General features: G+C 43.6%; 1 protein-coding gene and 1 pseudogene across 1 annotated transcript; one reads left to right on the top strand and one right to left on the bottom strand.

The window, feature by feature from the left end:
- Window positions 1–5,540: 5,540 nt before the first annotated feature.
- On the top strand, window positions 5,541–8,459 carry LOC112875775 (aldose 1-epimerase). The gene is made up of 5 exons (XM_025939745.1): window positions 5,541–5,746; window positions 5,830–5,879; window positions 6,811–6,937; window positions 7,313–7,417; window positions 7,508–8,459. Exons 1-5 carry the CDS (start codon window positions 5,641–5,643, stop codon window positions 8,125–8,127), a joined length of 1,008 nt encoding a protein of 335 aa, XP_025795530.1. The 5' UTR covers window positions 5,541–5,640; the 3' UTR covers window positions 8,128–8,459.
- A 595-nt stretch (window positions 8,460–9,054) lies between these two features.
- Window positions 9,055–12,644, bottom strand: LOC112875774 (annotated as a pseudogene).
- Window positions 12,645–13,997: the final 1,353 nt, after the last annotated feature.

The raw sequence follows: 13,997 nt of genomic DNA, 5'->3' as shown, positions 1-13,997 counted from the left end.
GCGACAGGTCACAATATGTTCGAGAGTGGTCCACGACCTTCTACTCCACTGTATTCGTCGAGGCTGATAGAAGCTACATTCAAATCATGTTTGATTGCGGACGTTGGAGGATGACTTGCGACACCTTGGCTCGTCACTTTGGGCTTCAGATTTCAGAGGATCCCATGTACCTTAACACTTTGGCATACCGGGATGCTGAGCCTCTTCGTCATGCTTTCTTTCCCCCAGAGGAGGACGTCAGGATTCTATTCACTGAGCCTTTCTTGCCTGGCACACTAGGGACCCCAGATAGACTGACTCCGGTTGCTTACACTATTCATATGGCTTTGAGGAGGAGTTTGCTATTCAGGTAGGGGAACAACGAGTGCATCACAGCTCTGCAGCAGTGGCTCTTGATTCACATCTTGAGAGGGCAGGACTTTGGTATTGTTGATCTATTTATCTATGAGATTGAGGATGCGATCATGAATGGGATGACAGTGCAGCGACAGCATCCGTTTGTGCACTGGATCAGCTAGTTGTGCGCTCAGCTTAATGATAATAGGCGCATGGATGAGCTTGAGCGTTCGAAGTCTTGCTTCAAGATGTACTTACCTACCAACCCTTGTGACGGTCATCGAGGCCCGAGAGAACAGCGTAGAGCAGAGTAGATCCTTCAGGAGAGGGCAGAGGCAGATCCCATAGCAGCGGAGACCGAGGCACTTGTAGCAGTAGAGGCTCGTCTTGCAGCTTACTTGGCCACAGACTCTGAGGACTCGGAGGAGGACAAGGACTACATTCCCACTATTCCCGTCCACCTAGCCGCTCATGACCACAAGGTAGGGCCATCGTGAGCAGAGGCCAAGCTTTACGACCTTACACCACCGACACCTCCTCCCATCACGACAGCTCAGGTCATCATCCCAAACACGCTTGCGACGATACTGCAGACAACAGCATCGTTCGGACGAGAGGCAGGACAGGCTACAAGCTAAGCAGGCTCGCATACAAGAGGCCCAGATGATTATGTTTCAGGAGATGAGGCAGCAGCAAGAGGCCATGAGGCAGCAGCTCCTTCAGTAGCAGCAGATGCAATAGCAAATGTTCACTTTCCTTTTTGGCTATTTTGGAGTTATTTACCGACTGCTAGAGCCAAAGATTCCCACTTCTCAGCAGCTCCAGTTTGACCCAGCTGGTCCTCCTCAACCTGTTGGCGGTTACGTGCAGACACCCCTGGCGTCGTTCCTGATGTCACCACTTCTTCAGACAAGGGTGTTCTCATCTCAGGTGCCTCAGCGGAGTCCCATGACCGAGCTGCAGCGTGCACTCTACCTCGAGCAGCAGCAGTTCCTTCACCAGCTTCAACAAAGCACAGCTCAATCGTGTCTGCCTACCTTGGTGGTTCTTACTCTTCTGGTCATCACGCTGAGCTTCGACGAGACACCACCTCCTTCCCAACCGATACGCCCTGAGGTCGTACGTCCCAGCTCGACAGACTCCAAGTGTGATGGAGTCCACGAGTGTCACCACTAGCAGCTTTTCTTGCACATGTGATGGAGTCCACGAGTGCCGCCACGGAGCCAGCAGCTTCTTCAGCACCTACTACTTCAGCTGCACCGTCGACTTCTCCCGTTGAGCCAGCTTCCACCGCCGACGACTCTTCGGATGATGACGACACTGACCAGTACCTCACCATTCCATCTACCACTCCCGCTTCATCTTCTCCAGCTCAGGATTAGAACTTTTAGCTCTCGCCTTCCTTTTTGGTGCTTTGTTGTCAAAGGGGGAGATAGATATTGGGGGGGGTAGAGATAGGGGGATCAGGGAGGTTTGTGGCGTGATTTGGTCCTTTCATGGCTTTGGTTGTATGGACATGTCTTTTGGATCTTGTGTATGCTCTTGTGTTGACATCTCCCAACATGTGCTTCCCTTTCAGTATTGCATGCTTGTTTAGTTCCTTGTTTATCTCTTGTCTTGCATGTGTTGTTGTTGAGCACTTTCAATTTCATTTTATTCTATCTCTACTTTGTGTTGTCATCCATCACAAAAAGGGGGAGATTGAAAGCATCTAGGCTGATAGATGCACATGGTAAGTTTCGGTAATTAATGATAACCGTATGTGACTGACGTGTGTTTTGAAGGAATTATCAATTATTGGTTATGCCACATATGAAGTGTGAAAGGACACCCCCTCAATTTGCATGGAAATACGTGTCAAGGACTCAGACATGAAGATTAAGGACCTTTCTAGCATCAAGTGTCACAAGGAGATGAAGGACACTTGATTTAGTTCAAGTTTTATAGTTTTTAGTCTTTGACCGTACTATTAAGGGGGGTTCTTGTGTTAGTAGCTTGACTAGCATAGCTTGGCCTTGAAATCATGCACACTTGCTCAAGCTCAGTCCTAGATAGCTCAAAGAAGTCAAAGCAATACTTGGAAGAAGAAAAACTTGAAGAAAAACTCAATTCCAAGTCAGCGAATCAAGTTTGTGCAGAAATCACGCGACCAATTAAACCGACACCCTGAATTTGAACTAAGCGATGCATTGGAAAATTGATATGGCGATCAAGTGAAGCAAAGCCAACTGCACCGGTTAAACCGACGCCTTGGACAGTTAAACCGATAGTCTCAATGGAGGCTTCGGTGCATTGGTCGTTTAATGCTCCAGAAGGTTTTGTGGAGTTGGAAATGGTTGCCTCAGAAATATCTTCAGCACCGGTTAAACCGACGCATGTCGGTGCAAGCCATTGGTTCAATGACATCATCAAAGGAGGCAGTTAGGGTTTAACAGCTACTATTCATAGCTCAGTGTGACCGGTTGAACCGACGCATGTGACCAGTTTAACCAACACTTTAAGCTTTTTGGGAAAGTTTTTTACAACGGCTATGGCTGGATCTCTAGCCTATAAGTTGAGTTCCCTCGAGTCACTTGAGCTGCCTTTGACACCCTGAATACCTGAGGCCACTCCAGAGCATAAGAGAAAGACTTGAAGCCATGAGAAGAAGATTTTGAGTTGAGAGTTGATCCAAAACACAAAGAAATCATCCATTTGAGAGTAGCAAGTGTGCTTGAGCTTAGGGCCGGTTTAGTTGTAGGTTAAGTGAAGGCTTAGAAACTTATTACTCTTGGTGTTTGACGGCACCTAGATGGTCTTGGTAATCCAGAGGCTCTTGGTGAGCTCTTGGAGTTTGTGGGAGCCCAAAGAAGAAGAAGATTGTACGCAGTTTGAAGCTTGCCGCTCCGGAGATGGAAAAGTTGCATTCTTAGTGAACACTAGCTTCTTGGTGATGCAAGGGAGCTCAACCCTTAGTGGGTGCTCCAACGTGGATTAGGGGGAGCTTCAACTCCTCGATACCACGGGAAAAAATCCAGTTGTCTCGTGTCCCTCTCTTTACATTCAAGCATTTATTTTGGTTTTACTTTCCTTTGTTTGCTTGCTTGTTGAGTATAGTCATTATTTGCTAGTGTGCTCTCTTATCTAGGCAATATACTTGATAGTGTGATCTATTCCCTAGGCAAAATGTGCATGTTAGTATGTTTACCTACCTAGGACATTAATGTTAGTGTGCTCTAGTTGATAGGATCAAAATTCATAGATTGAGCAACACTAGTTGTAGGTTAAGGATTTGGTAGAAATTGAAAAGTCCCAATTCATCCCTCCCTCTTGGGCCGCGATCCTTTCACACCTCCGGTCCGCCTAGACCAAAACTCTAGATGACCGCATGGTGCTAGCACACCTATATATCGTGTTCCATCCCTTGTGGACTCTGTGGAGGTGCAACTGTTGTTGCCGTCGTACTGATCGGCTACGGCTATGCGAGGTTACTGTTGGGGTCCAAACGAGGTGATCAGTTCGTGATGCGATGGACTACTTCCTCTGCACTAACACATTTCTATATTGAACATGATTTTTTCCACTACAACAGATTCATTTTCACCATCGACCCTAAACCCCTTATCACCACCGGTTTAGGCGCCGACAGCAAAATACCTGTTCTCACCGCCGGTGGTGAAAAATGGGTTATTACCACTGGTAATATTATGAGCCGGTGATGATAACCCTTGACCAAGGCAATATTTTTTCCAGCTCAAGTTTCACAATACATCGAATACAAATCAATGTCGAATAGTAAAATGCATCAATATAATCAACTTTAAAACGAATACAAACCACAAGTCCACACATCAAACATAATTCATACATTGAGTATAAAATACAAGTCCATACATGAAATATAATCTATGCCATGAGTCATACATTATATGGTAATCAAGTTTAAAACGAACGCTCTGACCTAGATAAGGCAGAACTCTACATCCATTCTCACGGCGTGGTCCATGATGAACCCAGCAAGCTCCTCTTGAAGTGCCATAATTTTCACATCAATTGGCTCCTAAGATGAAATGGTTATTTGGAAGGCCTGGTTTCTATTGGCCTAGTGTGATTGCCATTTGTTTATGTTACCACAAGAGATGTGAAGAAATGTCAAGGGTTTGCTAATTTGCAATTGGTGTCTGCTGCGTTGATACATCCTATTATCAAGCCATGGCCATTCCAAGGATGGGGATTAGATTTTATTGGTGAATTTTATCCTCATTCATCAAAAGAGCATCGCTTCATATTGGTAGCTATGGATTATTTCACTAAATTGACCGAAGCACTTCCCCTCAAGAACATGACATGCCCAAAAATAGTTGAATTTATTACGGGGCATATTATCCATAGATTCTGGATTCCGCAGAATTTGATAATGGATCAAGATATTTCATTTATATCCAAGGAGTATGTGAGTTAACCGAATCATATAAAATTAAATTGCTCAATTCATCTCTTTTTTATGCTTAGGCCAATGGTCAGGTTGAGTATAGTAATAAGATATTGATTAAGCCCATTAAGAAGAAAGTATTATTGTTTAGTAACTATATTGTTAAAAGTCGTGGACCATTAGATGTTGCAGTTAATTAAGTATTGTTGTTTAGTAACTATCTTGTTAATTAAACCTAGTTGTTTGGTTCGCGCAGCTCCTCGTTTGTGGATTGGTAATTGGTTGTTTGGTTTGCATTAGTTGTTGCCTTCTTGAGAACGCACGATTCGTGATTCGTGATGGGCGTCCAATTTCGAGCGTTTTCCTTGCCGCTTGCGCTAGCCGATCATTCTCCGGCGTCCCATCTCGTCAGTCCAGTTATACCGCTCCGTGGCTAGTCCGCTGCTGCCTGCACACTACATCCTGTTGACATCGAACATTATTGAACAACGGTAAACATTCTGCAAAGTATTAACGCGATTGGAAATTCGTGACTTACGCACTGTACAATGATTTCTTTCATCACAAGAGTATACGGTTTTGTCACAATTGATAATCACTGACATCTTCTTTCTCTAGCAGTGAACTATTTTTTCTCCCAGGTTTATTCCGAAACAGATCATCCATGGTGGTCCCCACATGTTGGTAGGAAGAGACGAGGCCCCGCGCCTAGCGGGCCCCACGAGACCTGGAAGTGTGTGCGTTCGGATAGATAGATAGAGACCGACCCCACCCACGGAAAAGGGGCAGAAAACATAAATCCGATCTCTCCCGCAAGCAATCGAACCACCCCCGAAACAGAGTCGACCTCAGCGCAAGAGCAAACAGCAGTCCTCCCCCTTCCGGCGGCGTCAATGGCGGCCGAGCCCAAGATCCTCGAGCTCTCCAACGGCAGGATAACCGCCAGGATCGCCAGCTGGGGCGCCACCATCACCTCCCTCCTCGTCCCCGACGCCCACGGTCCTCGTCACTCTCGCAGGTTCCTTCGGCTTCCTCGGTTCCTCGCTGACACTCTTTTTCTTCTGGCGAAATCGTCGGCGCAGGGAATGTCGCGGATGTGGTGCTCGGGTTCGACGACCTGGAGCCGTACATGGTGAGAGGGACCCTCGGTTCTGTGCCATTAGTACTCGTTATATGGTCTAGATGCCAAGTGTTGTGCTTTTGACTTTTGACTCTTGGGATGAGCTGAACTGTACAGTTCAGGTGTGTTCCCTGACCAAACGGATGCAATTTAGGACATGTGGTTACTGCCCTGATAAGGAAATTGGAACCTTATCTGGCTTGATGAACATAATTTTTCGAAATACAGTATAGATGGAGACGCTCAAATACACATACGTGCACTTATTCCTATAAATACATGCATGCAACCCTATTCTTGTGAGCACTTCCGAGAGACTGAGCCAGCTGATCCTCAAGATTGACGAAGTCACCACAGTCATTTCATTGTCATATAGATACATGGTAGACGACTGATTTTGGTAATGCAGCAAATTGGTCACTAAAATAAATAGAAAGGTGTTGTAGAGTTTCAGATGCGATACAATGGTGGAGAAGTTCTTCCAAGAGAATATTGGCAGCTTTGTGTGGCACCTTGGATGTGTGCCCAGACTGCCTCCTTTAATAAGGAAAAAAATTACCAAATTTGCTAATTTTAGCCAAGTTCAGGCCTTTTTCCTTCAAAACTACGAGGGGATGATTCCCTTTAAAACAAACTGTGTGTGACCAATATTTCGGTTAGTTCTGTAAGGTGCAGATATGTATATCTCTTTCTGTAATTTCAGTGTTCATTACCACCCCCCTAATATGGTCCATCCCTAGGTGCCCGGGCTTAGCTTGTTCAGTTCTTGTCTAACTTTGTGTATCCAACCATACCGTAGAATCCAATGATAATCATTGAGATATGTACTAACTGTGTATGTATAAACGTTCTAAATTTGTGGTATTCTGTTAGATTTTCCTGCAGATAGTTTGAAGGGTTGTAAAACATGGATGGTTTACTTCTTTCTACTCTGTATTTGCAGAAAGGCATTTCACCTTATTTTGGATGCATAGTTGGCCGAGTTGCCAATAGGATCAAGGATGGCAAGTTTGCCCTAAACGGAGCTGAGTATTCATTACCTATCAACAATGGACCCAACAGCCTCCATGGTAAGCTTTCGTAAATTCTGCAAAGCTGGGCAACCTCGGTTGTAATCATGTTAGCTAGATCTTATAATACAAGTGTGTGACTTATTATTTATTTAGAATAGTGACTAGTTTTAATGTAATACTATTATTGAACTAACAATTTCAAATCTATATCATCAGTACTCAATACTGTACAAATAAATGTATTACAATCCTTATAATTTCAACACCCGACCATTTGTTAATGCCTAGATAAATGAATTCTATGGTAATTTGATGGTAACTACAAAATGAATTCAGCAGTTCCAAGTAATGTTTTCTACATTAATGCCTGCATCGTTTGTCTTTGTGCTATGTAAATAAACTTTAATTTTGTTGCTTGATTGTGAATGTCAGGTGGATTGAAGGGATTTGACAAAGTCGTGTGGGATGTCATAGAGCACAAAGATGGTGAATGCCCATCAATAACCTTTCAGTATCACAGCAAGGATGGGGAAGAAGGTATATTAATTAGCATCTTTGTTTTAACTGAAGATCTCCATGCTTAAATAATTTGGCCGATTCAAGCTTTGGCTGTTGTATTCTCTTCAGGTTATCCAGGTGGTGTAACAGTGAGAGCAACATATTCTCTTCCTGAGGCTACCACTCTAAGACTTGACATGGAAGCCACACCACATGACAAAGCCACTCCTATCAGCTTGGCACAGCACACTTACTGGAACCTGGCAGGTCATAACTCTGGTGACATCTTAAATCATTCAGTTCAGATCTGGGGGAAGCACATCACTCCAGTTGATGAAAACACAATTCCCACTGGTGAGATAATGCCTGTTGAGGGCACACCTTTCGACTTCACTACAGAGCACAAGATTGGGGAGCGCATCACTGATGTTCCTGGAGAGTATGATCATAACTATGTGCTGGATTGTGGGGATGAGAAGAATGGCGTGAAGCATGCCGCCAAGCTGAGAGATCCATCAAGCTTGCGAACTCTGGACCTCTGGACTAATGCACCTGGCATGCAGTTCTACACCGCCAACTATGTGAGTGGCATCACTGGCAAAGGGGGTGCTGTTTATGAGAAACATGCCGGTGTATGCTTGGAAACCCAAGGGTTTCCTAATGCTATCAACCAACCAAACTTCCCCTCTGTGGTAGTGCAGCCTGGAGAGAAGTATAAGCACACTATGCTGTGTGAGTTTTCAATCTGAATGTTGAGGCTGTGAACAGCTCAAATGGTTGCACTTGTGGAATGAAAATAATGAGCAGAAGAATGAGGTGTGGTTGGCACATATCAATGACTGTATCTTACTTTGTGATGCAACGAGAGAAAAATGTTCTTGAAAGCTCAAAGTTAGATTTACATATTTCTTAATTAGAATGGTTGCATATAATTGAGAACATCAAAATGCTTGGGAAGGGAGGACCTGACGCAGTGGTAGTCTCTCAACTTGTGGTGCTAGAGGTCCTATGTTTGAATAAGAAAGGGTAGGGCTGCCTAGAAGTCCTCTTCCCCATATCCCAGTTTAGATGGGAGCTTCAATCATTGAGTAATCCCTTTTTTTAAAAAAAAAACATGCTCGTGAACTATAATGATTTCTATATTTTGGCGCACTGTAACGCTGCAGTAATATTCTTAGTCCTTTGGCACAAGCATCATATGCATGTCTAATCTTTACCTAATAACAAAGCACGTAATGTTTCCACCAGATATTTTGGTTTGATCCAACATGTATCACCAACAAGTGGATCCGAAGCGTATATAATGAGAGGCGAACAACATAGTGTAACATAAATAGATTCGAATAAATACAATAAAATCCGTGTTGAAGAAAACTCATCGTAGGAAAAAGAAACAACCGCGACCTGTGCACGTAGCCTTTTTTAGCATCAATATGCCTAGACCCCATGCAATCCTTTTCCAGCTCGCATTTGGTTGCATCACGTGCCTGGCTTAGCGATGGCGCGGTTAGGATGCTACATGACGTTGCTGGATCTTCAATTAGGATGTGAGCTCAAGCGTCGACATCATAACAGCAGCATGGGTTGACCAGGAGTACAGCCACATGGTATTTACAACATATGAGATCATCGACTTGACGACACACAGGCATATTTGCTAGTAAGTAGTAAGGATAGAACTTGTTAAGTTTGGGTATCTGTGATGACCCAGAATGCTATTTATCTAGATTTTAGGACATGCAGAAGTCAGTCAAACCTTGTTGATGCTAAGATTGTAAAGTACATATCATGAACAATCAATGAACAAGATGCCTGGGTTCAAAGACTTCAGTAGTTGTTTGGGAACAAAAGTATTGCGTCTCAAACAGTCAATGTGTCAGCATCCAACATATGTAGGTTCCCTCAGGTAAAATATTTCCTCAGTTGAATACAGGTCTGATTCATTTCTGAATTTATCTTCAGATGATGGAATGCTGCAGAGAAGGAGGTTTCCTTACTTTTGTTGCCTGCTCAAACGAATAAGCTATCTCAATGAGCTTTGGCTCTGATACTTTCAACCCACCAAAGCAGATGGCGAATGGAACACCATTTGAAGCATATCCAGCTGGAACAGTGATTGCCGGATAACCACCAATGGCAAGCAAGCTGTGAGCAGATGCACCTGGGGCTACAATTGCATCTAGTAGATTATCTTGCATTACTTTCTCGAGGCCTCTTTTACACAGTTTGTTCAATCTGGCAATGGCCCGCTCCTCAGTTCGACCAATGCCATTTGTTGCATCAGATTGTATGAGGTAGTCTTGACCAAATTCAGCCAGACTTTCCCGTTATTCATAATGCTAGAGTTGTTCATTTATGTTTGACAAAATTAGCAAGGAAATTAGATGCACATAAAGTAAGATGATATGTACCTCGATAGGGTGCTTGTTGTTGAAGTCGATTATGTCAGATAATGATCTAACAGGTGACTTGGCGAGCTCAGATAAGTAGGAATTGAGCGACAACTTGAATTCAGCAAGCATAAGTGCACGTTCACCGCTTTGCACGGCGTCGTTAATGACATTCATGCTTGGTATATCAAGGTTGTCCACCAAGTTGGCACCCATTTTACTGTTAGTTTCATCACACCATTCAGGAGTAAGAAAAAGCTCATATCGAAAAGAACATCAACAGCAATGAACAAATTTATATCTATTCACTAATTTCTTCTGTTAGGAATTCATTGATCCTTTTCAGAAGCATCATTCAATTTATCACAATATCAAGTAAGGAAAGGCTTGTATATAATAGGAAAATAACACATCATAATCTGAGTGAGAGTTCACTATTGACATTGTCAACTGAGAGTTTTAAGGTGCTCAAGATGCGGATTCATAGTTATTATTTCTCGCCCAGGCCCGGAGAAAAGTTTTTCTTTTTTTTGCGAGGAACCGAGAAAAGCGTTTTGAGTGACAATCATGGTACATAGCTACGAAAATGAAAAATTGGTTGCATGAATAACTTCTGAAAATAGAACTGATGGATGACTTTTGCCCTTGGTATTCTTAGCATTTAGCTCCATTAGTTAAAGAGGTAATATTTAAGTAAAACCAGAACTAGTTGTCCCATGATGTCTTGTTCTATTTCCAACTCACCTAATGGAGCCAAACATCATTTAGACTAAATAAGTTATGAAAAACAATTAGAAAAAGTTGGGTTACTCTGAAAAATAATTAGAAAAGGTTACAATAAGCTACTTTGGTTAAGGTTTGCTAACCTGGTTACATTTTACCCTGGATTAGACGCAGCCATATGACCTAGAACTTTTTCCACCGTAGCAACATGGTCATTTTATATTTCATATGGATAAATATCCTTTAAACAGCAGTATTAGTGAACATTGTCACACTGACACTGGGAAAATGTTCAAGAAAACAAGTGTTACTCGCAGATAATAAATAATTCCATGAAGATATTGAGGCAAAGTACCTAATAATGGCGAAGTGCTCACTGAAGACCTTTTCTTGGACAGAGCCCAAAGGAAATCGAAAGAAATCCTTCCTGAGAATTCCCAACCTCTTCCCTCTCAGTCCATCTATTTTCAAGGATTGCCTGTAACCACCTTCTGGTATATATTGTGAAGCCTTGCGAGTAGCCTCTGCATCTCGGGCATCATAGCCAACAATTGCTTCCAACACATGCACAACATCCGAAACTGTTCTAGTGATGGGCCTACATCAAGTAGTTTGCATCACAAAAAAATAGTTAAATGTTGTTACTAGATCAAACTCAAGTGAGCAAACATCAAACTGTTGCAGTAACATCATTGCTCAATAACTTGGACACAAATCAGAATTTGTTAACTCATACATATTACAAGTTATAAGTAGTAGACGCACCAAAAACTAGTATTTCTGCAACACTTGCACAGTGTTTCCTTCATTCTTTTATAAAGGAAAAGACTTACATTAGTTGAATCTAGCATTGCAGTCCATAAAGCAGCATATAGTGTTGATGCAAAGCAAAACAAAAGCCACCATGTTTATTAGCCATTTGGGCCACTAGGAGACAATTCTTAGCTGTACTGAAGGATAAAGAATTTTATGTTTCAGGAAATAATTTTGACATGCTGGTTAGTTTTCAATGTTCTTCTATGTGTGGTCCTTTTTCGCCTAAAATTAAAGCTTTTGTGGTCAGTGTTCCATCAGGGTAGTGAGACATAAACTCAAGAAAAGGTATTAAATGAACAGACAATAGAAATCCAATTATAATGAAGTGATATATCCTTTGACATCAATTTTGAATTCTTTCGATAAAATTCAGTAGGATCATTTTGTTTAGTGTATCAGAAGCAACAAACACAGTTTAAAAGCACGCATCAAAATCAGTTGGACAGGGTTACTCACCCAACTGTGTCCATCCTTGGTGATATGATGATGACGCCGGCACGGCTGGTGAGTGAGGCCGTCCGTCTCGGCCCCGATCGTCACTGCCGCCATGTTTGCTGCCGCCGCAATCGTGGAGCCGCTGCTGGAGGAGCACGGCGTCGCCGACGGCACATACGGGTTCTGCATCAGCAACCCAAAATCAATGGCCATTGCATTGCGGCATTTGGTCCTAGGGGCTGCAAAGAAACAAATTTGCTATTGGAGCTTCCAAGGAACTGAGAAATGAGGCAAATAATAGAAAGGGGACGGACCTTGCCCTGGCCGCCACGGGGGCTCCATCCGGCGGGGATGCCGGGGCCACGGAAGTTGCACCACTCGCTGAGGCTGGCGGTGCCGAGGAGCACCGCACCGGCGTTCCGGAGCCGCTCGACCACGCCGGCGTCGCGCGCGGGGCTTGACCCGACCATTGCTAGGGACCCGGCCGTCGCGTTCAGCGGCCCGGCCGCAGCGATGTTGTCCTTGAGAAGCACCGGGATGCCGTGCAGCTGCGAGAGCGAGCTGGAGCCGGAGCGGGCGGCGGCATCGGCGCGGTCGGCGGCTGCGAGCGCGCCGTCGGGGTCGAGCTCGATGACGGCGTGGAGCGCGGGGTCCAGTGACGCGATGCGGCGCAAGTAGAGCTCGACGAGGCTGCGGGAGGTTAGCTCGCCAGCGGCGAAAGCACGGTGTATGGAGTCGATGGTAGCCTCCTGCAGCTCGAACGCAGCGGCCGTGGCCCCGCTCCTGCCGGCGAGGAGCAGAAGGATATACGTAGCGACGGCGGCATTGCCATGGTTACTGAGTGTGCGTGGGCTCAGGTCGCGGATTTGGGAGTTCTTAACTGATATGGCGTTGACCATGACGGCTCGTTTGGTTGGGGTAATCCGTGCAAACTAACGCTAGTTTACATATATGAGACTAAAATTCTCTTGTTTATTTTATAGGAGGGGAAGTTTACGTTGGATGGAGAAAGTGAGTTCAGAGGTTTAATTCTCACTGATCTTTTTCCACGGAGAGGGTTAGTAATTGGGAGGAAATTTTACGTTACGATAAAAATAAATGATCTTAATCGTTCATCATGACCTATGATATAATTTTTCATGTCAAAATACAAGTACCAAACAACACAGGATATGGAATTCCCTCTCCAACTCCTTACCTTAATTCCCTCGAGCCCAAATAAAGGACTAGAACTAAAAATATAATTTCCCATACCACCTCCTATCCAGTTGCCAAATGCACCCTGACGAGCTTGAGAATTGAGAGGTGCGATCTAGAGTTATGTTGTTCGATAGGTTTTGGGCCTTTGTTGTTTTTTTTTTGTGCAATGTTACTGAAGAATCAAGATGCAAATAGATCGAACTCACATGACAATGTTGTTGTTTAGTACCTGTTTTATTTCGCAAATAATCATGGATTCAAACACAAGTGCATAGTCACATCAAGGGCCGGTGATGTTAGTTTGTGCTCGAACAAACATTGTTAACCAGATTATCTTTTGATAGTATGAAAGAAGTTCATGTAGTTTCATGAAATAGCTGCTGAAAATATAGTTTTGTGGTAATTTAGACCAAATAGTGTAGCTTTATGAGAGCACGAGACTTTAGTGAGGGAAACGTTGCAAATGGAGGCGACAAAGAGTAACTGCCGGTTGAAACAAACGCTACTAGAAAAATACCGGTAGGAAGGATACCATCACTAATTTTATTATAGGTGGTTCGTACTGGTTGGTGTTACCACAAGATACTAATACCTTCACCCACCCATATTAGTATAGGTTGGTAACACCACCCAGTACTAATATATAGCCTTTAGTACTAGTTGGTGTTACCACACGGTATTATAGATTCTCCAGGGTTACTTCCGAAGAAAAGTATCTCTCTTTCCATCATAAGTGCAGTGTAGTTGAGATGGTAAGTACTTACTGCAAAGATTTTCCAAGGTTACTTCGGAAGGGAAATATCTCTCTTCCCATTATAAGTGCAGTGTAGTTAACATGGTAAGGAGGTATTGGAGGAGGCAAGATCACGAGTTTGAATTCTCGCACGTTACGTGCGCATTAGGTTACTCCAAGTCGTCGAAGGTCAACGAGCTCTATTAACAAAATTTGAATTAGGTGGACAATAAATAAATCACAAACAATCCATATTCTCCAAAGAATCGCATTGCAGCTACCAAATCTAAAAAAGACAACCCAATCGAGCAGTATTATTCAG

This window comes from Panicum hallii, chromosome 9 (genome assembly GCF_002211085.1).
Source record: "Panicum hallii strain FIL2 chromosome 9, PHallii_v3.1, whole genome shotgun sequence".
Lineage (NCBI taxonomy): Eukaryota > Viridiplantae > Streptophyta > Magnoliopsida > Poales > Poaceae > Panicum > Panicum hallii.
Note: the sequence above shows the minus strand (reverse complement) of the source record. Positions and strands in the feature narration are given on the sequence as shown.

Excerpts from the sequence above, each read along its gene's own strand:
- LOC112875775 (XM_025939745.1), top strand. The coding sequence starts at position 5,641 with ATGGCGGCCGAGCCCAAGATCCTCGAGCTCTCCAACGGCAGGATAACC. Across the intron at positions 5,880-6,810 it reads ACGACCTGGAGCCGTACATG|AAAGGCATTTCACCTTATTT; the intron begins GTGAGAGGGACC and ends CTGTATTTGCAG. Across the intron at positions 7,418-7,507 it reads CAGCAAGGATGGGGAAGAAG|GTTATCCAGGTGGTGTAACA; the intron begins GTATATTAATTA and ends TATTCTCTTCAG.